The sequence below is a fragment of the Salmo salar genome, chromosome 02, assembly GCF_965601325.2.
Source record: "Salmo salar chromosome 02, fSalSal1, whole genome shotgun sequence".
NCBI classification, from domain to species: domain Eukaryota; kingdom Metazoa; phylum Chordata; class Actinopteri; order Salmoniformes; family Salmonidae; genus Salmo; species Salmo salar.
Genome location: NC_138292.1, coordinates 22,435,443 through 22,460,789, shown reverse-complemented (window position 1 = coordinate 22,460,789; position 25,347 = coordinate 22,435,443). Strand labels below are relative to the sequence as shown.

The 25,347-nt window shown below is 42.3% G+C and overlaps 1 protein-coding gene across 1 annotated transcript; it reads right to left on the bottom strand.

The window, feature by feature from the left end:
• Nucleotides 1–5,430: 5,430 nt before the first annotated feature.
• Nucleotides 5,431–10,574, bottom strand: LOC106592665 (transient receptor potential cation channel subfamily V member 6). The gene is made up of 15 exons (XM_045700046.2): nucleotides 10,418–10,574; nucleotides 9,944–10,164; nucleotides 9,694–9,834; nucleotides 9,510–9,608; nucleotides 9,243–9,418; nucleotides 8,866–9,018; nucleotides 8,701–8,780; nucleotides 8,466–8,601; nucleotides 8,269–8,355; nucleotides 8,085–8,161; nucleotides 7,804–7,969; nucleotides 7,619–7,685; nucleotides 7,184–7,452; nucleotides 6,044–6,150; nucleotides 5,431–5,906 (listed from the first exon to the last, which is right to left on the bottom strand). Exons 1-15 carry the CDS (start codon nucleotides 10,546–10,548, stop codon nucleotides 5,633–5,635), a joined length of 2,184 nt encoding a protein of 727 aa, XP_045556002.1. The 5' UTR covers nucleotides 10,549–10,574; the 3' UTR covers nucleotides 5,431–5,632.
• Between the last annotated feature and the right edge of the window lie 14,773 nt (nucleotides 10,575–25,347).

Genomic DNA, 25,347 nt, shown 5'->3' with positions numbered 1-25,347 from the left:
TTTATCTGTGGCCAATGACCTTGAGCCTTCTTGGATGGGCACTTCTAATGTAACTCTACGGCAGCGCTCAAGGGGCTAGAATTTTCTAAGTCTACCCTTAGACTTCACGGTGATGTTTGTGTCCCCATGAGTGACAGAACACTGAGCCAATCACGGTGCAACGCTCTGTATTTTCTGCTGGCTTGCCCAAATACCACAGAAAGCACTGAGCTAGGCTGAAAAACCTGCATTTTGGAGCTGCCTTACACAAGAAAACAAAAAAGAGACCATGTTTGTATGTAGCTTCATTAACTCAATGATATATATTATGTTTTACATTATTTGCAAACTGATCTGTGACACGTATTAATGCCAAAATAACATGCAAAACAGGCAAGCCAAAAAAAAAGAAAACATTTATTTGTATTTATTTTTTGCTACAAATGTGGGGCTCAAAACATGAATGACGGGTCGCCACTGTACTAAGGACTCGTGAGCTGTATCCGACCATATAACAGCTATAATATTCTTCTGCATTTGAATATTTATGCAAATCTGGAGATTACACCAAGTAGGTGTAGATATTGCCATAGCATAGGCTACTTTGGACCGTTTGGTAGGGTTGTCTCCCCAGCTGGTCTGCGGCAAGTTGAAAGGACATAGGCGAACCAACAAGAATCCATTTAGAATATCTAAGATTAGCGAATTAGATCGAGATGACCTTCTCTCGCTAGCCAGACAGCTAAAGTCAGCTAATGTCAGCTAACCAGCGAAAAAGCTATGGGTAAACAAACAGTGATCTAAGTATAATACGACAGCATAATCAAAATGACACTGAATCAAGGTTGAGACAAGCAGTTTCTTAACTTTGATGTTTAAATATCTAGTGGTATGATATAACATTTAAATTTGTCATTGTTGCTATCTGGCCATCCAGAATCACAACAAAACACGGACTTCTGCCCCATTGAAGTGTACACATCGTTTTTGTGACATTGTCTCATAACCCATCTATGACAGAGTATGTTTTTCCTTTTAACAAAAAGATGGTACATTTGGTTTCTTACGAACCAAACCTACAGTAAAGCACATATTCTAAACTGAATGTGAATGTCATACAGTATTTGTATTTCCACATATTTGAGGACCATCTATTATCCATAACCCAGACAGCCAAAACACTTTCCAAATGCCATGGTTTGGTGTGTGTTTTCAGGTATATAGGTGTACCATATATGTACCATATATAGGTCAATCATTTGTGATAATCTTTATTTAGGCACAATAACAAGGTTCCTTTGCAGTGTGTATATTGTCACATCACAAATAACTCAAATTCATTTCTGACACTCGGCAAGGGCGAGTGGGAATGATGAAATGTCTCTTATAAAAGAGTGAGCGAGGAAAAGATAAATCAATTAGGAAGTGCAACTTGTAAATGACAGAAGGCATCACTTTATACATTGTTTAGGTGCATTATTTAGTATTTGAGTGGCACTAGCTACAGAGACTAAGGGAGATTTTACATTTTAAAATGTATTGGCTTCTTTGATACCCTAAGTGTATTTATCCAAACCAACTACATGCCTTAAACTACTGCCATCCAGGACCTCTATACCAGGCGGTGTCAGAGGAAGGCCCTAAAAAATGCCAAATACTCCAGCCACCCTAGACATAGACTGTTCTCTCTTTTACCATGCGGTACCGGAGAGCCAAGTCTAGGTCCAAAAGGCTTCTTAACAGCTTCTACGCCCAAGCTATACGACTCCTGAACAGCTAATCAAATGGCTACCCAGACTATTTGATTTGTCCCCCCCCGGCCCCCATTTTTACACTGCTACTACTGTCTCTGTTTATTATCTTTGCATAGTCACTTTACCTCTATTTACATGTACATATTAACTCAATTACCTTGACTAACCTGTGCCCCTGCACATTGACTCTGTACCGGTACCCCATTGTATATAGCCTCGCTACTGTTATTTTTCCATTTCTTTATTTCTTTATTAATTTATTACATCAGTTTATTTTCGTAAAGTCTTTCTTAACACAAATTTTTCTTAAAACTGCATCGTTGGTTAAGGGCTTGTAAGTAAGCATTTCACTGTAAGGTCCACACCTGTTGTATTCGGCGCATGTGACAAATTCAATTTGATTTGATATAGTATCGTAAACACTTCGGATTTGTGAGTAAGGAAATTGCTACACAAATAACATTCAGGAGTTTATGATACTGGATGGTGTGTTGTTATGTGTTAATAACATTTAGACTACGTTACCCAGCAGGCTATGCGGGGGGGCAGGTGGTTGAAGAATGCCTTGCATGGCTAAACATGGAGTTTTCTAGCTGAAGTATATGTTCATTAAAAGTAGTTAAACCTACGCCCCGGTTTGTCATTATATAAGGAACAAACATAACAGATGGGCTTATAGGCTTTCCAGGGAAATAGAAAGTTCTAGACCCAGAGAGAGAGAGAACCATGTAGATGCAAGAAATCACCTGAGAGGAGGAAAGAGTGGTGAAAGTGGACGAGAGTCAGAGAATGCCTCAGGTAAGCGACCAGGAAAAGAAAGAAATTTGCACCACTTACTTCAAAATACATATATTTTCATGTATCTTACTGTATTACTGTAGGTTCAATCCAAAAAACGTTGTCTTAGGCTATATGCTATTTTTTGTTGTGTTTTGAGAAGATACATTTGGTCCAAACCATCCACCTGTTTACATGTCTGTCAGTCAAGGAAGCTGAATCTACAGTCTACTACTCCAAACTGAAGAGTCCATCAGAGGACATTTATGCTGAAGCTTTTCAGAGACAGACCAGGTACAGGTGGCTACAGCACTGCTATCATATTATGAATCAAATTCAAACAAGATGGCGCAGGAGAAGAAGGTTGACATTTTACGTCTTTCTATCCAATTGTGTTTTTTGTTTGTTTATTTTTTTAACTTATTTTGTACATACCCCCCTGTACATAGTCTCGCTATTGTTATTTTACCGCTGCTCTTTAATTACTTGTTACTTTTATTTCTTATTCTTTCTTATTTATTTATTTTAACTGCACTGTTGGTTAGGGGCTCGTAAGTAAGCATTTCACTAAGGTCTACTAAGGCCTGTTGTATTCTGCGCATGTGAGTAATGACATTTGATTTGATTTGAATTGTATTTTATAAAGCCCTTTTTAAATAAGCAGTTGTCACAAAGTGCTTTACAGACACCCGGCCTAAACCCCAAAGATTATTATAAGATTATTGAACTAATCCCAATAAAGTAATGTACTGGCCAAGAATGAACCAGGAAATCAGCCAGACCACTGCTTCATGTTAACCTCTCTGGGGTCTAAAATGGTCTAAAATGTCCTATTAAAGTAAAAAACATTATTTATACTTTTAATATGCAAGACAGGAAGAATAGAGGAAAAAGAGGAATAGAGAGAGACTGAGGGTGTTTCTCAATATGCATACTACTGTGCTCCGAGCACGCAAATTAGAGCACGGGAAGGTCTGAGTATGAGTCCAAATCAAAGTATGCGAAACAGAGCACGGAGGGAGGGCACTTCTCTAATGTGTATTCCGTTTGTACATATTTTGAAGCATGCATCGATGCAAGCTTCAACGGAAAGTAAGCAAAGAAGTATGACTCAACCACATAAAAACATTTCTTGAAATCAATGGCGGCCACTATTTGGGCTGAAGCGAAAGAAATTACACTCTGACTTCAGAATGAAATATTGCCAATTCACATCTCACATGTTGCCTGACTACAAAATTTGATCTTGATACGTTAATAAATACATGCTGTGTTAATTTTAGCATGTTTAACTGCCTAAGTACTGTAGATAGCACGCCCATATTAAGTCAATAGGGCTAACTGGCTAGCTACTAGTACCGTTAGCTAGCCAGATAGCCACAAAGAATTGTTAGCTAGCTATCCATGAAGAATTGAAGAATCTATCTTGCATAATATTAGTTTTAGGTCATTTTTTCCTGTTAAACTATTTGGTTAGCTACATTATTATGATTCACATATAACTAGCAGATAGTTATGAAGTATAACGGTTGTTTTGTGCATATCTTGTTTTGTCTCTATTGCCGTTGTTGTCCTGGCTGGAAGACGGTTCAGTGAATGGGTACTGCAAGTCCAAGTCCAAGTCAATAAGGCTAACTGGCTAGCTAGCTAGCCACAAAGAACGCTAGCTTCCCACAAAAAATTTACATCTAACCTGCATAACATTAGTTCTAGTTCATTTTTGCCTGTTTAAATTGTTACAATTCACATATCTAGCGGATAATTATTAAGTAAAATATTTGCTTTGTGTATATCTTGTTTAGTCTCTATTGTTGCCATTGTCCTGGCTGGAAGAAGTTTAAGTGAATGGGGAGGTGAAGCGTGAGGTAATACAGTAGGGGGAGATGGGTGCCTCTCAAATGTATTGTTTTATGCATTCTCTACACTCTCGTCCTCACAAAAACGTATTGAAGAGAATGTGGTTGGAAATGCACTCGGAGCATGTTGGTGTGAAGCACGGTAGAATGCATATTGAGAAACACCCTGAGTGTGAGTATGAGAGAGAAAGACAGTGAAAGTCCAATTTTCCCAGTTCCGAATTTTAATTACAGACACATTTCCTTGGTCTAGCCTGCTATTAATGTTGTGTGCAGTTTTCATCTGCATATCGAAACTGTTGAGTAGGTCATTAATTGGCAACTCTTTTAACCAACTAACACAGTAGCTTACAATTAATACCATTATTACACATCTCTATCAATAGCCTTTTAAACCATGATTACATATCTCTATCAATATCCTTTTTAAACCATGATTACATCTCTATCAATAGCCTTTTAAACCACAATTACATATCTCTATCAATAGCCTTATTAAACCATGATTACGCATCTCTAGCAATAGCCTTTTTAAACCACAATTACACATCTCTATCAATAGCCTTTTAAACCACGATTACACATCTCTATCAATAGCCTTTTTAAACAACGATTACACATCTCTATCAATAGCCTTTTTAAACCACGATTACACATCTCTATCAATAGCCTTTTAAACCATTATTATACACTGTATGACCTAAGTCTATGTTATAATTCATTCATTAGACATCCAGGTATAACCAATGATGGTAAATATAATCACATTACAGTTAGTTATGCCTTGTGAAGAACAATCAAGTCAGCCTGCCAATTTCAGTTAGAATTTACACTAATGTAAAAGATTAATAATATCTTGCACTTATTTTCTTGTTTTGGTGAGATGTTTTCTATATGTTTTTTGAATGACTTTGAATGTAATAATGATCTACATTATTATGTGCGTTAACCAATCATTAGGTTTTCTGTTCTGATTTACAATCCTGAAAAAAAAGGTTCCAGTAAAAAAAAGGTTTAATATACTGTCTTGTAAAATCTTTAATAAAAAAATATTCACATGCTTTACTTGGAATGATAACGTGGCATACATGGTCCAAAAAGATTGAAAATGAATCTAGTCTACATTTCAACCCAGTCTTACCCATATACACTAGCTACTACAATACAATCATTTGTTTTCGACAAATAATACTGCATACATACATAATTGCATCACACATGTACTATATAATAACAATATAATGATCTGCTTTGCTGTCTTAACCCTCAGACGTATCTTACTTCCTGGTCATCCTCAGGCTCTTCCTGTTCCACATCTAAACCCAGAGCACTGTGGCGAATCATCTGCCAGCATGCCAGGGACTTCCTGTTTCCATCTATCCCACCCCTGTGTTTGGGTCTGATCAGAGGGCTTCCAGGTCCTTTTGACATGTCAGTGTTCTCCGTCTCCTCCCGCTCCTTGCTCTGGTCCTCATCCTTAGAGAAGGCTTGCACGTAGCGACGCATCTTTTGCACCAGTGGGTTGTTGCGATCCTCAACCCTGCAATGGAGACATTAAGAGAGTCATTATAATACAAAGCCTGTATATGACGGGGATGGGGAAACACTGTTAACACCACCACACCTAAGACAGAGAGTACAGTAATAGGCCAGTTAGATGAAGTGTTGTTGTCTTACCGGAGGTACCACCGCTCCCCCAGGCCATAGAGCAGGCCACACACTCCCAGCCGGGGCCACAGGCAGCGGGGCAACCTCCTCTCCAACATCAGGGTAGTGGCCACCACCTACACACAGTGAGCAGGGACAAAGGACATAAGGATCATTAGAATGGCACTGATTGGGATGCTGTATACATTTTCATCATGGTTTTAAGCTATGTTTATGGAGTATGCACAGTGCCTTCAGAAAGTAGTCACACCCCTTAACTTAATCCACATTGTGTTGTGTTACAGCCTAAATTCAAAATTGATTAAATATATTTAATTTCTTACCCCACTACACACAATACCCCATAATGACAAAGTGAAAACATGTTTTTAGAAATGCATATTTATTGAAAATTAAATACAGAAATATCTAGTTTACATAAGTATTCACACCCCTGAGTCAATACTTTCTACAAGCACCTTTGGCAGAGATTACAGCTGTGAGTCTTTCTGGGTAAGTCTCTAAGAGCTTCCTACTCCTGGATTGTGAAACATTTGCCCATTATTCTTTTCAAAATTCTTCAAGTTCTGTCAAATTGGATGTTGATCATTGACAGATAAACATTTTCAGGTATTGCCATACATTTTCAAGTCGATTTAAGTCAAAACTGTAACTCGGCCACTCAGGAAAATTCACTATCTTCTTGGTAAGCAACGCTAGTGTAGATTTGGCCGTGTGAATTATGTTATTGTCCTGCTGAAAGGTGAATTAATCTCCCAGTATTTGGTGGAAAGCAGACTGAACCAAGTTTTCTGCTAGGATTTTACCTGTGCTTAGCTCCATTCCGTTTATTTTTATTCTGAAAAACTCCCCAGTCCTTAATGCTTGCAAGCATACCCATAACATGATGCAGCCAGCACCATGATTGAAAATATGGAGAGTGGTAGTCAGTAATGTGTTGTATTGGATTTGCCCCAAACATAACGCTTTGTATTTTGGACAAAAAGTGAATTGCTTTGCTACATTTTTTGCAGTATTACTTTAGTGCCTTGTTGCAAACAGGATGCATGTTTTGGAATATTTGTATTCTGTACAGGCTTCCTTCAATTAGGTTAGTATTGTGGACTGTAATAGAAAATGTGTGCTTGTGTGTGTCACACTGATGCACACCTGTGTCCTCCAGAGCTCGTCCCTCTCCTGGGCTACTCTCCAGTGTGTATCACTCATCATGGCTATGAGCAGGTTGAGCAGCAGTATGTAGGAGACCACAGAGAAGGTGCAGTGCAGCACATGGACAATAGGGGGCGTTGTGATGGTGTGGTCCACTGGCAGGTCTATCAGACCCACACTCAGCTCAAACTGTGAAAACAGAGTGATGGGGAAGGAGCGGTACGCAGGTAGAGAGTCTGGGTCCTGAGTCATGTACACCATCCACAGGGCTGGGAGGGAGGGAGGGAGGGAGGGAGGGAGGGAGGGAGGGAGAGATAACAACAACCAGGGTATAAAAATAAGATTTTTTTTTTGTTTTATACAATTGTCGGCAATATGCTTATTTGAAACGTTAAGATTTGCTAATACAGTTTCTCTTAAACAGAATGTACTTACAGGTGGAAAACCCTATGAGCACGATGAAGCTCAGCCACATGAACTTGGTCAGGTCTCCAAATATAATCTAGGAAGAAATGAGACAAAACACCACAACAGTTTAATATGGGAATCAAAACAGCAAAACCATATGTTCTACAGTAACGTCATGCTAATGCTTGTGTGTGTCTGCTTCCCTTACATACCTTCTGTATCATGATGACGTAAGGCCCCAGCATCTGAAAGCCTCGGGCGAAAAACATGACGTTACTCCAGCCCAGCACCAGACACACAGCCATGACAACTGCCTCCCCCTGTACCCCACTGACCCTGAACACACACAGCAGCACCACCAGGAACGCATAGGCAATACTGGGGAGGAAACAGAGATTATTACACAGGTTAAAAATGCTACATAGACATGACATAACACAACAACATCACTCGGCAGGTAATAAAGGCTACATAGGCACCAAGGTTTACTTACAGAATGACATGGAAGGGTCCCCCCAGGGCCGTCTGTCCAAAGTACTGCTTGGCCCCCACTCTCAGCATATCTGGGATCTTAGGGATTGGGAATAGCACAGATTATATTGACAGCCAGTAATGTGATCTAATCTACAGTGTAAATATAAGTGACATGTAAAACTATTGGGTGATGTATGTTTTACCTCCAGTAGCAGAATAACCAGGGCACCCAGGACACTGATCATCTCTCCTGCCAGACGCAAGTTGTCCCCATAGGTCACATAACTCTCCTACAGGGACAGAGAACAGGGCACGTGGATCAAAAAGGGTTCATATGAACACCTCTGATTGAGGTTTGCACACAGGCTGTCATATGAAGATGCCTTCATGTCTCCCCCACCTTCAGAGTTTTCTGCACGCGGATGGTTTTGTCCATGTCAGATACAGTGTAATTCTCTGGAGCGTCCTTTAGGGGGCGATACACACAACACAGTGTGAAGGTCCCAATGTACAGGAGGTACAGCAGCAGCAACAACCTGTACACAATACAATAATTACATTACAACATTAGACATAAACAAATGACAGCATCTCAAACACAACATCAGAACATGATCCACTGTATGTGTTGTTACCTAAAGTAGTGTTTTCCATAGAGGTTCCACTTGAGACTGACCAATTGCCTAACAGGAGTCACTTCCAGTATCCTTCTTGCCTGAGGGAAGAGATCATCCTCATCATCAGTTTCCCTGTAGTGCATATTACACCGTATCATGTTTGTGTTCTGTAATGTACTGTACCTCTCTCCTCTGGCTGCCCACGATGAGCTCCAGCACAGAGAGGTCGTCGTCGGCGACCAAGGAGTCGATCTCTGAGAGGTCATAGAGGTTAGAGGTCAAGGGTCCCAGGTTCCACTGGACGACTCGCCTCCGGTTGACCAGGTGCTGGAATGCCTGGGAGAGAGATAGAAAAACCTTAGAAACCTAGAAATGCAGCACAATTCATTTGTAGGTTAATTACATTCTAATAACAACATATGCTGTATAAAGAATATTAGAGTATGGAGGAGAAGGTTATGACTACAGGTTAAGTTAAAGATAATAGGGGAAACACTATCCCTCTTCTCCTCTCATACATTGTCTCCTGTTTCTTTCTCTATCCCTCTATCCATCCTCACCACCAGGTTGCCCTCCTTGGCAGCCAGTTTGAAGGGCGTTAAGCCACGATAGTTGGTCACCATGTCCAGTGGCACAGCCTGGTCCAGCTCAACGTCGTGTGCCAACAGCAGATCCAACGCCAGGCATGCTAAAGTCTTATTGGGCTGCAGGACCAGGATGTGGAGCACTGTGTTACCTAGGGGGAAGAGAGGGAGATATTAAACTGCTGAAAAGGGAGAAGAGAGAAGAGGGGGAGGACGAGGAGAAGAAAGAGGAACATTTCATACCAGTGGAGTCCTGGGCCCTGGTGCTGGCTCCTGCGTTGATCACCATGGAGATGATGTCCTGATTCCCCACACAGGCCGCAAATGCCAGGATGTGCTCACCTAAAGTAAAGCAAACGGAATCAAATAACCACATTTCCCAAAATGCATTTTTCTACTCCTTACAGACCACAAACAGTCATCTTACCATAGTAGAGCAGCCCTCCTCTTCTCTTCCTGAAGTACAGGCCTGTGACTCTGGGCGTGGCCACATCTGCCCCACGACCAATCAGACTGCGGACCAGGTTAACGTTCTGATTCACCACGGCAATGTGGAGAGGTGTCATGCCTGATTGAGCGTGACAGAGAGAGAATATATTATTGTGTGATTTAATATCTGTGTGAGTTTTATGATATTATAGTATGTGTTTGTTCATTGTGTGTGAGAGTATATGTACCAAGGAAGAGGTCAGAGGTCATGGGCTCATTGATGAGTTCAGGTGCTCCGTCCATCAGAACTAAAGCAGCATCCATGTTATCATTCAGAACTGCCACATGCAGCGCGGTCTCCCCCAGAGCACCTCTCTCAAAGATGTTAGTGGATGCACAGTCCAGAAGTTTCTTAATGCAACCTGCACTGTTCTCTTTGGCCGCAAAGAAGAGAGGGATGTCATTTGTCCTATGGGAGAGAGAGTATGTTTTCAAGTTAGAAATGATAGCTGTACTTTTAGTTTATGGTTGATGCAGCTTGTTTGTCATCAGCCAATCTGCATTCTCAATTAGTTAAAAGCATGTGAACACACACAACTGATGCTCCCAGATTACAAATAGTATTTTCAGAGTTTCTCACTTGTTATGAACGCAGCATAATATCAACCAATACTTGTCAGTAGCTGTTTTTTTTGTTTTTTTTTAACCAATTGGAGTATCACCTTTTGTTCTGCAGCAAAAAAGTTTCATCAAGCATCTCATTCCACCCCTTCCTGTTCTGGAGGCGGAACCTGAGCTGGCTCCACCAATGGTTGAGCTCACCTGGAGCAGATCTTGCCAGGGGCGGGGCCATCCTCTCATAGGGTGAGTCTATTTGAAACGGCTGAGATTAGAAAGAAATTTGCATGTGTGTGAGACAAATTAAGTGTCAGAAACAGTGAGCTATCCAGCAACCTTGTCTCAGAGCATTTAGTTTTATTCTGTATGTAAATCCGAGACACTCCATTTAGTGTGACGTGTTATATTTCGTATGGTATGTATTTTAATTTCTATCACCCATTTTGTATGCTATGTTAGTAATTACAATTTGTATTTTAAGTTACTAATTTCTAAAACGCACAATATATTACGAATTTGCAAACGTACTCTATGTTATGGTTTTGCAAAACTGTTACTTTATTTGCCACTTAATAGGCACTTACTATAGGCTAGCCAACTCTACCAGCTAGCAGTACTGTATCATCTTTAGTCAATAAGATTTTTGCAACGTAAGCTTAACTTTCTGAACTTTCGAGTTGTGTAGTCCACTTGTGTAGCTAGCAGGACTGACTTTGTGTTAGCTAGCCAACGTTTAATTACTTCTGCGTTATGTAAGGGACTAGACACAGACACGAATGATCCATTGGTAGTTTGTTGTAACCAAGTATTGGTGCTAACCGTGTGTTATTGGATGCTAGCATGCTAGTTAGCTACGGCGTCATAGGACACGGTGCACTGGGTGGGTTTCATGGAAGAATACTGTACCAAGTTATCTAGCTGAATAAACTAAGTTTGAGCCTATTCCTGGAAACATTGAACCACTGTAGTTTACATCGATTATAATTTGTAAGTGGAAGTTGGAAAAGTTATATTTGAGTGTTTCAGTGAATGGTTAGTGAGGGAGGCCCTGCTCTCTCGCTTCCCCAGTTGTTTAGTTAATTTTCATTCCAATCTCCTTTGCATTAGCGTAGCCTCTCCTGTAGCCTGTCAACTATGTGTCTGTCTATCCCTGTTCTCTCCTCTCTGCACAGGCCACACAAACGCTTCACACTGCATGGCTGCTGCCACTCTAACCTGGTGGTCCCAGCGCGCACGACCCACGTGGCGTTCCAGGTCTCCGGCAGCCTCTGGAACTGCCGGTCTGCGGCCAACAAGGCAGAGTTCATCTCAGCCTATGCTACCCTCCAGTCCCTCGTCTTCTTGGCGCTGACGGAAACATGGATTACCACAGAAAACACTGCTACTCCTACTGCTCTCTCCTCGTCTGACCACGTGTTCTCGCATACCCCGAGAGCATCTGGTCGGCGGGGTGGTGGCACTGGAATCCTCATCTCTCCCAAGTGGACATTCTCTCTTTCTCCCTTGACCCATCTGTCTATCTCCTCCTTTGAATTCCATGCTGTCACAGTCACGAGCCCATTCAAGCTTAACATCCTTATAATTTATCACCCTCCAGGTTCCCATGGAGAGTTCATCAATGAGCTTGACGCCTTGATAAGTTCCTTTCCTGAGGATGGCTCAATTCTGGGTGACTTTAACCTCCCTACGTCTACCTTTGACTCATTTCTCTCTGCCCCCTTCTTTCCACTCCTCTCCTCTTTTGACCTCACCCTCTCACCGTCCCCCCCTACTCACAAGGCAGAGTGCTCACATTGCCCTACCCTATGCTTTGACCTCTTTCTCCCCTCTCTCTCCAGATGAAATCTTGCGACTTGTGACGGCTGGCCGCGCAACAACCTGCCCGCTTGACCCTATCCCCCCCTATCTTCTCCAGACCATTTCCAGAGACCTTCTCCCTTACCTCACCTCACTCATCAACTCATCCTTGATCGCTGGCTACGTCCCTTCCGTCTTCAAGAGAGCGAGAGTTGCACCCCTTCTCAAAATACCTACACTCGATCCCTCCGATGTCAACAACTACAGACCAGTATCCCTTCTTTCTTTTCTCTCCAAAACTCTTGAGCGTGCCGTTCTTGGCCAGCTCTCTTGCTATCTCTCTCAGAATGACCTTCTTGATCCAAATCAGTCAGGTTTCAAGACTGGTCATTCAACTGAGACTGCTCTTCTCTGTGTCACGGAGGCTCTCCGCACTGCTAAAGCTAACTCTCTCTCCTCTGCTCTCATCCTTCTAGACCTATCTGCTGCCTTTGATACTGTGAACCATCAGATCCTCCTCTCCACCCTCTCCGAGTTGGGCATTTCCGGCGCGGCTCACTCTTGGATTGCGTCCTACCTGACAGGTCGCTCCAACCAGGTGGCGTGGCGAGAATCCGTCTCCGCACCACGTGCTCTCACCACTGGTGTCCCCCAGGGCTCAGTTCTAGGCCCTCTCCTATTCTCGCTATACACCAAGTCACTTTGCTCTGTCATATCCTCACATGGTCTCTCCTATCATTGATACGCAGACGACACACAATTAATCTTCTCCTTTCCCCCTTCTGATAACCAGGTGGCGAATCGCATCTCTGCATGTCTGGCAGACATATCAGTATGGATGACGGATCATCACCTCAAGCTGAACCTCGGCAAGACGGAGCTGCTCTTCCTCCCGGGGAAGGACTGCCCGTTCCATGATCTCGCCATCACGGTTGACAACTCCATTGTGTCCTCCTCCCAGAGTGCTAAGAGCCTTGGCGTGACCCTGGACAACACCCTGTCGTTCTCCGCTAACATCAAGGCGGTGACCCGATCCTGTAGGTTCATGCTCTACAACATTCGCAGAGTACGACCCTGCCTCACACAGGAAGCGGCGCAGGTCCTAATCCAGGCACTTGTCATCTCCCGTCTGGATTACTGCAACTCACTGTTGGCGGGGCTCCCTGCCTGTGCCATTTAACCTCAACAACTCATCCAGAACGCCGCAGCCCGTCTGGTGTTCAACCTTCCCAAGTTCTCTCACGTCACCCCGCTCCTCCGCACACTCCACTGGATTCCAGTTGAAGCTCGCATCTGCTACAAGACCATGGTGCTTGCCTTACGGAGCTGTGAGGGGAACGGCACCTCCGTACTTTCAGGCTCTGATCAGTCCCTTCACCCAAACAAGGGCAATGCGTTCATCCACCTCTGGCCTGCTCGCCTCCCTACCTCTGCGGAAGCACAGTTCCCGCTCAGCCCAGTCAAAACTGTTCGCTGCTCTGGCACCCCAATGGTGGAACAAGCTCCCTCACGACGCCAGGACAGCGGAGTCAATCACCACCTTCCGGAGACACCTGAAACCCCACCTCTTTAAGGAATACCTGGGATAGGATTAAGTAATCCTTCTAACCCTCCCCCCTACCCTCCCCCCCAAAAAAGATATAGATGTACTATTGTAAAGTGGTTGTTCCACTGGATATCATAAGGTGAATGCACCAATTTGTAAGTCGCTCTGGATAAGAGTGTCTGCTAAATGACGTAAATGTAAATGTAAATGTCTTTTTTAATTTAAGCTCTTGATATGGGAAAACGTGTTTTTTATGACAGAATGTTAATATTAGGTGAAATCCCCCCAAACAATTTGACCAAGTTACACTTTTCAACAGGCACTGAATTGGTGGAACGACCCACTTACCTTTACGGAAGAAAACAATTAGTCCTTTACTCCTAATTGACAGTCAGGTACAACGACAACATGTAACACCAAGCTGATTTGAGAAAGAGAAGGAGGATTCACTGGTGGGGATCTATATATATGCAGACAAGACAGAGATGAGAGAGGGAGGAGATAAAGGAGAGGAGGTCGAGAGGAAGAGGATGGATGAGAGAGGAGGGAGGAGAGAGGGAGGGGCCAAATGGTGGAAAGGAGTAGTAGTTAAATTGAGCATTATCTTTTGGAAAGATCCATCATTTTATTGGAATAATTTACTGCAGTAAACCAAGGTTGTTTGACATTTTGCTAAAACTTCTCGAACACTAAAGAGTGCTCTGGCCTTGCGCTTGACTGCCACACTCAGTTTACCTGGCAGATGTCCTGAGACTGGTCCACGGTCCATAGGTCTCCCCCTTTGGCTCATTTTTAGCCCCTGAACAGCCATTGTTGGATGGTGGGGGATGACTGTTGGATCAACTTTTCGGACGTTTTGTTTCTTCTCTAGTTCTCTTCTCTAGAATTCCTTTCATTGAAGTGGTCTGGAAGAAGCGTTTGGTGGGGTTAAGTCAAAAGGATCCAGAACCTGTGTATTTAAATTTAAACCCATGAGAGAAATTGCAAAACAAAAAAAATCTGTTTTCAAAAGGCAAAAACCAAAATGTCAACATCATGACAGTCCACACTTTTTGGTCTTTATTCTCAGTGAACCGTTCAGATAACTGGTTCGAAAGTCGTCTACCTTTCAATTGTCTCAATGCTGGCATGTAATCAAAAACCACATATTGAGGTGAGCTTGTCTACCTGGACATATATCTGCTGTTTCACCTATATGATCCTATAGACACCTTACCTGTCAGGTCTATAGAAACTAGTTTTGACTGGCTGTGATCTAGAAGTACATCCTAGTCCGACACCAGTCAACACCTACAGAACATGCTAATCTAAGGGTTCTTGTTCAACCAATTAGTTGGGGTAAATCATGTTTTCACAATGTGTGTTTGACTGAACTGTCAACAGCATTGCTCACGAACATGATAATTGTTACTATACAAAGACCATAATAGTTGAGTACTTAGTGTAATCCTATGAGCATGATGTTTTTCCTTTTAACAAAAAGACTTGATGGTACATTTGGTTTCTTACGAACCAAACCTCTTCTGCAGTAAAGCAAATAGTCTAAATTGATATACAGTATTTTAATTTCCACATATTTGATGACCATCTATTATCCATAACAACCCAGACACGCAAAACACTTTCCAAATGCCATGTTTTGGTGTGTGTATTCAGGTGTTTGTGTGTACCATGTATAGGTCATGAGTAACATGTTGGTTACCCACAGCGTGTTAAAGGGTTTCAATTAAGGTTTATATCAGACAGGCCTGGGTAATGGTTCTGACTGAGCCAGTCATCTTGTGTTGTCTTGGTAATAGCTATTTACAGCGCCTTTCAGTGTGACACTGGAGTGCTGCCATATAGACCAGTGGTTTCAATTGTCACAATGTCTTTATTTAGGCACAATAACAAGGTTCCATTGCAGTGTGTGTGTGTGTGTGTGTGTGTGTGTGTGTGTGTGTGTGTGGTGTGTGTGTGTGTGTGTGTGTGTGTGTGTGTGTGTGTGTGTGTGTGTGTGTGTGTGTGTGTGTGTGTGTGTGTGTGTGTGTGTGTGTGTGTGTGTTTGGTTTTGGACTGGCTTTCCTTATAAGCTCAGTAGGGACCTGGGTTGGTTGTCTCAACTGGTCAATTCATGTCAGCATGATAAAACATTGAGGTGAGGGGAATTTCTGTGATTTTCATAGGTGAAAGTAAAAAAAATGATATACACTGCTGAAAAAAATAAAGGGAACACTTAAACAACACCATGTAACTCCAAGTCAATCACACTTCTGTGAAATCAAACTGTCCACTTAGGAAGCAACACTGATTGACAATAAATTTCACATGCTGTTGTGCAAATGGAATAGACAATAGGTGGAAATTATAGGCAATTAGCAAGACACCCCCAATAAAGGAGTGGTTCTGCAGGTGGTGACCACAGACCACTTCTCAGTTCCTATGCTTCCTGGCTGATGTTTTGGTCACTTTTGAATGCTGGCGGTGCTTTCACTCTAGTGGTAGCACGAGACGGAGTCTACAACCCACACAAGTGGCTCAGGTAGTGCAGCTCATCCAGGATGGCACATCAATGCGAGCTGTGGCAAGAAGGTTTGCTGTGTCTGTCAGCGTAGTGTCCAGAGCATGGAGGTGCTACCAGGAGGCAGGCCAGTACATCAGGAGACGTGGAGGAGGCCGTAGGAGGGCAACAACCCAGCAGCAGGACCGCTACCTCCGCCTTTGTGCAAGGAGGAGCAGGAGGAGCACTGCCAGAGCCCTGCAAAATGACCTCCAGCAGGCCACAAATGTGCATGTGTCTGCTCAAACGGTCAGAAACAGACTCCATGAGGTTGGTATGAAGGCCCGACGTCCACAGGTGGGGGTTGTGCTTATAGCCCAACACCGTGCAGGACGTTTGGCATTTGCCAGAGAACACCAAGATTGGCAAATTCGCCACTGGCGCCCTGTGCTCTTCACAGATGAAAGCAGGTTCACACTGAGCACATGTGACAGACGTGACAGAGTCTGGAGACGCCGTGGAGAACGTTCTGCTGCCTGCAACATCCTCCAGCATGACCGGTTTGGCGGTGGGTCAGTCATGGTGTGGGGTGGCATTTCTTTGGGGGGCCGCACAGCCCTCCATGTGCTCGCCAGAGGTAGCCTGACTGCCATTAGGTACCGAGATGAGATCCTCAGACCCCTTGTGAGACCATATGCTGGTGCGGTTGGCCCTGGGTTCCTCCTAATGCAAGACAATGCTAGACCTCATGTGGCTGGAGTGTGTCAGCAGTTCCTGCAAGAGGAAGGCATTGATGCTATGGACTGGCCCGCCCGTTCCCCAGACCTGAATCCAATTGAGCACATCTGGGACATCATGTCTCGCTCCATCCACCAACGCCACGTTGCACCACAGACTGTCCAGGAGTTGGCGGATGCTTTAGTCCAGGCCTGGGAGGAGATCCCTCAGGAGACCATCCGCCACCTCATCAGGAGCATGCCCAGGCGTTGTAGGGAGGTCATACAGGCACGTGGAGGCCACACACACTACTGAGCCTCATTTTGACTTGTTTTAAGGACATTACATCAAAGTTGGATCAGCCTGTAGTGTGGTTTTCCACTTTAATTTTGAGTGTGACTCCAAATCCAGACCTCCATGGGTTGATAAATTGGATTTCCATTGATTATTTTTGTGTGATTTTGTTGTCAGCACATTCAACTATGTAAAGAAAAAAGTATTTAATAAGATTATTTCATTCATTCAGATCTAGGATGTGTTATTTTAGTGTTCCCTTTATTTTTTTGAGCAGTGTATATTGGTATTTTCTTTGTAAATGTTTGAACTATGGGAGTATATAAATAATAATGTTTGTTGAACAGAGAAAAGGGAGAGCTATGTTTCAAACCGATTTCTGAGTTCCTAGGTCAAGCCATGTGGTAAGTAATATATTAACTAGCATTAGTGTTGCCCCTCTCTGACACACATATTTTACCTGTCATGCAATCACACATGCACATACCCGCATACACACACATGCACACATACACACAAATTTACAAAAAATGTCATATGTTATTCTCAAGGCATAAAATGCTGTATTTTGTTGAATCAAAGAAAGGCTTAGCTATTTCTTACTGTTATTTTTCTTCATTTCCTGATACAAAAGGAATAAATTACTAGCAAACATTGTGACAACCAACCCCACAATGGAGCTGGTTGTCACAAGTGGACAGTGTGTTTGATGATTTATAACTTCATGTTGGAGTTAAAAAGGGTAAAAATAGTCCTCATTTTAACCCAAGATCTTAGTCTTTATCCTAATATTGAAAAGGTCTTGTAAGATATACTGATGCTGAGAAATAGACATGAGAGTAAAAAGGTGCCCCTCGGCCCACACAGCCGGAACTGCGCGAACAAGGGGTTGAGACTGAGAGGAGTTTTTCTTTTTTACTTTAAGTCTCTAGTTTTGTCATCATTTACATACAGATATTGGATCTTAATTTGATGATCAGGTGAAATGGACATGTGTTGGTGGTTGTGTAAGAGGCCCTCAGGTCAGATCCTATCTGATGCCACCATGAGATCTGGGAGACAGGTGTCTTGTCCTCTCTCAAATGCTGAAGTCAACAGATCTCCAACAGATTCAGGTGAAATTTGCTGATCTGTCAAATCCTATCAGACATGGGAGAACATGAAGTTCATTCTGTTTGATGGAAAGGTTATAGTGTGGACACTTTTCTGTTTTATGTCAAATAGGGTTACCTTAACCCTAACCCTAACCCTAGATTGGTAATACATTGCACTTAAAGGACTTCATTGCCAGCATTCCGAAGTATTCCTTTATCTACTTCCCAAGAAAGAGTCAGATGAGCTCATTGATACAATTTTTAGGTCTCTGCATCCAGTATGAAGGAGTTAGAGGGAGCTTCGTGAGCCCGATGCTAACTAGTGTTAGCGCTACGAGCATGCTAGCTGTTACCGTAGACTTCCAGTCATAGCGCTGATGCTAATTAGCAATTGCGCTAATGTTAGTTAGTCAGACTTTGGGGAAGTAGATAAAGGACTTTTTTGCCAAAATCCCGAAGTATCCTTTTAAAGCCAGGCACCACAGGCTAAAATGACATTTTTGCATCTACTTATCAATTATGAGATATTGGTGTATTTTGGTTAAAATTTGTATAAAAAAAGGTAAAAAAGTTAATGAAAATGTATATTTGCTTTAGTTTATCATGCTACCGTCATCAACATTTCATGAATTGTAACCACTTTTAAATGGACTTACAGTACCAATAAAAAGTTTGGACACACCTACTTATTCAAGGGTTCTTCTTCTTTTTTTTTTTTTTTTACTATTTTCTACATAATAGTGAAGACATAAAAACTATGAAATAACACATGTGGAGTCATGTAGTAACCAAAAAAGTCTAAAAGAAATCAAAATATATTTTAGATTTTAGATTCTTTAAAGTAGCCACCCTTTGCTTTGATGACAGCTTTGCACACTCTTGGCATTCTCTCAACCAGCTTCACCTGGAATGCTTTTCCAACAGTCTTGAAGAAGTTCCCACATATGCTGAGCACTTGTTGGCAGCTTTTCCTTCACTCTGCGGTCCAACTCATCCCAAACCATTTAAATTGGGTTGAGGTCGGGTGATTGTGGAGGCAAGGTCATCTGATGCAGCACTCCATCACTTTCCTCCTTGGTCAAATAGCCCTTACACAGCCTGGAGGTGTGTTGGGTCATTGTCCTGTTGAAAAACAAATGATAGTCCCACTAAGCGCAAACCAGATGGGATGGCATATTGCTGCAGAATGCTGTGGTGACCATGCTGGTTAAGTGTGCCTTGAATTCTAAATAAATCACAGACAGTGTCACCAGCAAAGCACCCTTACACCATCACACCTCCTCCTCCATGCTTCACGGTGAGAACAATACATGTGGAGATCATCCGTTCACCTACTTTGTGTCTCACAAAGACACGGCGGTTGGAACCAAAAATCTCAAATTTGGACTCATCAGACCAAAGGACAGATTTCCACTGGTCTAATGTCCATTGCTCGTGTTTCTTTGCCCAAGCAAGTCTCTTCTTCTTATTGGTGTCCTTTTGTAGTGTTTTTTGTTGTTGCAGCAATTCGATCATGAAGGCCTGATTCACACAGTCTCCTCTGATCAGTTGATGTTGAGATGTGTCTGTTACTTGAACTCTGTGAAGCATTTATTTGGGCTGCAATTCTGAGGCTGGTAACTTCAATGAACGTATCCTCTGCAGCAGTGGTAACTCTGGGTCTTCCTTTCCTGTCTTAAAGTAATGATGGACTGTCATTTCTCTTTGCTTATTTGAGCTGTTCTTGCCATAATATGGACTTGGTCTTTTACCAAACAGGGCTATACCACCCCTACCTTGTCACAACACAACTGATTGGCTCAAACGCATTAAGAAGAAAATAAATTCCACAAATTAACTTTGAACTTCTTCAGGATTGGTGGATCCCCTGCGGGACGGTTGAGCTAACGTAGGCTAATGTGTTTAGCATGAGGTTGTAAGTAACAAGAACATTTCCCAGAACGTAGACATATCTGATATTGGCAGAATGCTTAAATTATTGTTAATCTAACTGCACTGTCCAATTTACAGTAGTTATTACAGTGAAATAATACAATGCTATTGTTTGAGGACAGTGCACAGTTTTGAACATGAAAAGTTATTAATAAACAAATTAGGGGCATTTGGGCAGTCTTGATACATACTTTTGAATAGATATGCAATGGTTCATTGGATCAGTCTAAAACGTTGCACATACACTGCTGCCATCTAGTGGCCAAAATCTAAATTGCACCTGGGCTGGAATAATACATTATGGCCTTTCTCTTGCATTTCAAAGATGATGGTACAAAAAACCTGTTGTTTTTTCTTTGTATTATCTTTTACCAGATCTAATGTGTTATATTCTCCTATATTCCTTTAACACTTCGACAAACTTCAAAGTGTTTCCTTTGAAATGGTACCAAGAATATGCATATCCTTGCTTCAGGGCCTGAGCTACAGGCAGTTAGATTTGGGTATGTCATTTTAGGCAAAAATAGAAAAAAAGGGGCCGATCCTTAAGAGATTTTAAGAAGGCACACCTGTTAATTCAAATGCATTCCAGGTGACAACCTCAGCTGGTTGAGAGAATGCCAAGAGTGTACAAAGCTGTCATCAAGGCAAAGGGTGGCTGCTTTGAAGAATCTCAAATATAAAATATGTTTGATTTGTTTAACGCTTTTTTTGTTACTACATGATTGCATATGAGTTATTTCATAGTTTTGATGTCTTCACTATTATTCTACAATGTAAAAATTGTCAAAATAAAGAAAAACCTTTGAATGAGTAGGTGTGTCCAAACTTTTTACTGGTACTGCACATCCATAATTTCAAAGCTCACTACATTAAACCACACGTCATTTAAAATATTTACAGATAGAGATTTATAAACTTGGCGCACACATACATAGCATGATTCCAGGTATTAATCAGACTCATCCTAAAAAACTGTGTGCGCATGAACGAGCATTTAAAACGTCCTTATTTGCTGTACACTTTGAAAGTATTGGAATTAGGCCAAGGCACTTTATAAAGGAAATAGCAAGGGCAAACTTGACCAACTGGAAGTGTATGCAGAATGTTTTCTTTTGCAGTGACATTTGCTGTTGGCCTATCTGACCATTTCTGAAAGACAAAAACAATTAGAAATTGTTGTGGATCTGTAAACATATCGTATATAGAATTCAATATTGTTTTACATTTACCCGACCTAAATATGCTGCACTGCCCGCGAATTCTGAAAAATGACCAACTCATTAAAAATAAATCTCAACTATAGTAGGCCTACTTACAGTAAATTAAAAAGATCAACTGTCTGTTCTCCAGTATGTTATTCACCTTGCTCCCTTTCAGATATAATAGCCTATCTAATAGGCCCAATTAATGATGCGCATGGGAATTTGTTGTATTGCTTTGGGAATATGAACTCATCATGGCCAGAAAAGATGAGGACTTTATTCTGCAATGGTAATGCTATATGTATAATGTATTATGTTTATAAATGAAATAGTCTACTGGAGAAGTGTGACATTTCAGTATTCAGACGTAGCCTATGTACATCAACAGAAAAGGTGAAGCCTCTGTTCTACCGTTAAACTGCGCTCAGTGTGCAGTTGCAGACTGGGTCGCATATTGCATAGAGCAAAATACTTGAAATAGCTTATCTATTTACTGTGAACTGGGTCCAATTAAATGAGAGATGGGATGAATTGTAGCATATCTTAACTTGTTGTAGGCCTAGGCTCAGTGGCGTGTATTCATGGATGCCAAGGAAAGCCAGGCTTCCCCCAAAAATGTATTAAAAAAATAATAAAAACATACGAAACAATTTATCTTTTGTCTCTCTGTGTTTCTGAATTTTCCTTCAATTTGCAAGAGGCTAAATGTACAGTTGAAGTCGAAAGTTTACATACTCCTTAACCAAATACATTTAAACTCAGTTTTTCACAATTCCTGACATTTAATCCTAGTAAAAATTCCCTGTCTTAGGTTAGTTAGGATCACCACTTCATTTTTAGAATGTGAAATGTCAGAATAATAGTAGAGAGAATTATTTATTTCAGCTTTTATTTATTTCATCACATTCCCAGTGGGTCAGAAGTTTACATACGCTCAATTAGTATTTGGTAGCATTGTCTTTAAATTGTTTAACTTGGGTCAAACGTTTCAGGTACAAGCTTCCCACAATAAGCTTCCCACAATAAGTTGGGTGAATTTTGGCCCATTCCTCCTGACAGAGCTGGTGTAACTGAGTCAGGCTACTAGGCCTCCTTGCTCGCACACACTTTTTCAGTTCTGCCCACAAATTTTCTATAGGAAGGAGGTCAGGGCTTTGTGATGGCCACTCCAATACCTTGACTTTGTTGTTCTTAAGCCATTTTGCCACAATTTTGGAAGTATGCTTGGGGTCATTGTCCATTTGGAAGACCCATTTGCGACCAAGCTTTAACTTCCTGACTGATGTCTTGAGATGTTGCTTCAATATATCCACATAATTTTCCATCCTCATGATGCCATCTATTTTGTGAAGTGCACCAGTCCCTCCTGCAGCAGAGCACCCCCACAACATGATGCTGCCACCCCCGTGCTTCACAGTTGGAATGGTGTTCTTCGGTTTGCAAGCCTCCCCCTTTTTCCTCCAAACATAACGATGGTCATTATGGCCAAACAGTTCTATTTTTGTTTCATCAGACCAGAGGACAAAAAGTACAATCTTTGTCCCCATGTGCAGTTGCAAACCATAGTCTAGCTTTTTTATGGCGGTTTTGGAGCAAGGCTTCTTCCTTGCTGAGCGGCCTTTCAGGTTATGTCGATATAGGACTTGTTTTATTGTGGGTTTAGATACTTTTGTACCTGTTTCCTCCAGCATTTTCACAAGGTCCTTTACTGTTGTTCTGGGATTGATTTGTACTTTTCGCACCAAAGTACGTTCATCTATAGAAGACATAACGCGTCTCCTTTCTGAGCAGTATGACGGCTGCGTGGTCCCATGGTGTTTATACTTGCATACTATTGTTTGTACAGATGAACTTGGTACTTCAGGCGTTTGGAAATTGCTCCCAAGGATGAGCCAGACTTGTGGAGGTCTACAATTTTTTTTCTGAGATCTTGGCTGATTTCTTTAGATTTTCCCATGATGTCAAGCAAAGAGGCACTGAGTTTGAAGGCAGGCCTTGAAATTCATCCACAGGTACAGCTCCAATTGACTCAAATTATGTCAATTAGCCTATCAGAAGCTTCTAAAGCCATGATATCATTTTATGGAATTTTCCAAGCTGTTTAAAGGCACAGTCAACTTAGTGTATGTACACTCTGACCCACTGGGATTGTGATACAGTGAATTATAAGTGAAATAATCTGTAAACAATTGTTGGAAAAATTACTTGTGTCATGTACAAAGTAGATGTCCTAACCGACCTGCCAAAACTATAATTTGTTAACAAGACATTTCTGGAGTGGTTTGAAAATGAGTTCTAATGACTCCAACCTAAGTGTATGCAAACTGTATCTCACCGGAGAAAACATCTTAGCGAGCGAAACAGCACCCCCATCTCTCGGTATGTGTAGCCCATCTATCTGATGCTGTTTGGTCAAAGAGAGTATGATATTTTTGCCACCCATAGCATTGAATGCAAGTGTAGACAGCTAGCATTTGGCATCCCTATTTTAAATAAAATAATAGCCAATCAGCGTTGAGATAAACTGAGTGAGCTCAACTGTGAATGGTCCTGGCACACCAAAAATAATGTGTCAAGGGAAGCCAGTTTGAATATTGCTTCACACCAATTACATCACATCTGAAGCTAAACGTCATTGACAGAAAAAAATTGAATTGTTGCATTTCGTTGTCCTCCGGTGGCTGGTTAGCTAGCTAGCTAGCTAAAATTGTCCCTTTCCTAAATTAGCCATGGATAGGGATAGGGATTTGGACTTGTGGTTTTATGTAATTCTCCGTACTGGCGAATGATTATAACAGCAATTCTGATCCAACCATAAATTCATACATTGTGCCTCTGGCCTGAGAGGATGGAAGTTCAATATGTAGCTAGATGTAGTAGGCTAATGTTAACTAGCCGGCTCATCATTGTCTATGAAAGGAAGTTAGGCTAGCGAGCAAGCATTTTAGCCAGGTAGCCTAGGACAAAAGAAAAAAAAGCGTGTACTGTATGACAGTCATAGACCGTTTCGGCAACATTAATTAGGGTGACTCACCCTACAATTAGTCGGGAACGGACTTCCTCTCCCTCCTGCGTTCCCGTAGCCGCGAATCAACCCTTATGGTCAGGGTTATGAGGGAGTCGAGCTGCTGACCGGGTGTTTTCAGATCTGAAGCATTGGTTCACCATCATTCATCCGGACCCATCTCGTCAGTTCGTGGAGAGGTCGACGCTTCTGATGTTGGAGTGGGGGCCGTCCTGTCCCAGCGGTCTGCCCGGGATCAAAAGCTGCATCCCTGTGCCTTGCTGTCCCATTGTCGCAATCTCGCTGAGAGGAACTATGACGCAGGAAATTGGGAACTTCTGGCGGTCAAAATGGTGTTGGAGGAGTGGGGGCACTGACTTGAAGGGGCGGAACATCCATTCTTGGTGTGGACACATAAGAATTTAAAATACCTCCACACCGCCACCAAGCGCCTCAACTCCAGGCAGGCCCGTTTGGCTCTGTTATACACACAATTTTATTTTACCATCTCCTACCGCCCAGGGTCCAAGAATGTGAAGCCTGACGCTCTCTCTCACCTGTACAGTTCCCGCTGCCACACCATCTGACTCTGAGACCATGCTCCCAACCACCTGTCTAGCAGCTACACTAGTCTGGGGTATTTAGGGCCAGGTCTGGGGGGGCCCGGCTAACCGGATGTTCATCTCAGATTCGGCTCGGTCCCCGGTCCTGGAGAGGGCTCATTCCTCTAAGCTAACCTGCCATCCCGGCTCCCGCCAAATCCTGGCCTTCTTCCGACAATGCTTTCGGTGGACCACTATGGTCTCCACATTCGTCGCCGCATGCACAGTGTGTGGTCAGAATAAGACTCTGCGGCAAGCTCCGGTCTCCTTCAACCACTCCCTGGTCCTCATTGCCCCTGGTCCCATATATCCCTGGACTTTGTCACTAGTCTCCCTCCATCTGATGGCAACACCACCATCCTTA

Excerpts from the sequence above, each read along its gene's own strand:
- LOC106592665 (XM_045700046.2), bottom strand. The coding sequence starts at position 10,548 with ATGGCCCCGCCCCTGGCAAGATCTGCTCCAGGTGAGCTCAACCATTGG. Across the intron at positions 9,609-9,693 it reads AGGAGGGCTGCTCTACTATG|GTGAGCACATCCTGGCATTT; the intron begins GTAAGATGACTG and ends GCTTTACTTTAG. Across the intron at positions 7,970-8,084 it reads GGACCCTTCCATGTCATTCT|TATTGCCTATGCGTTCCTGG; the intron begins GTAAGTAAACCT and ends TTTCCTCCCCAG.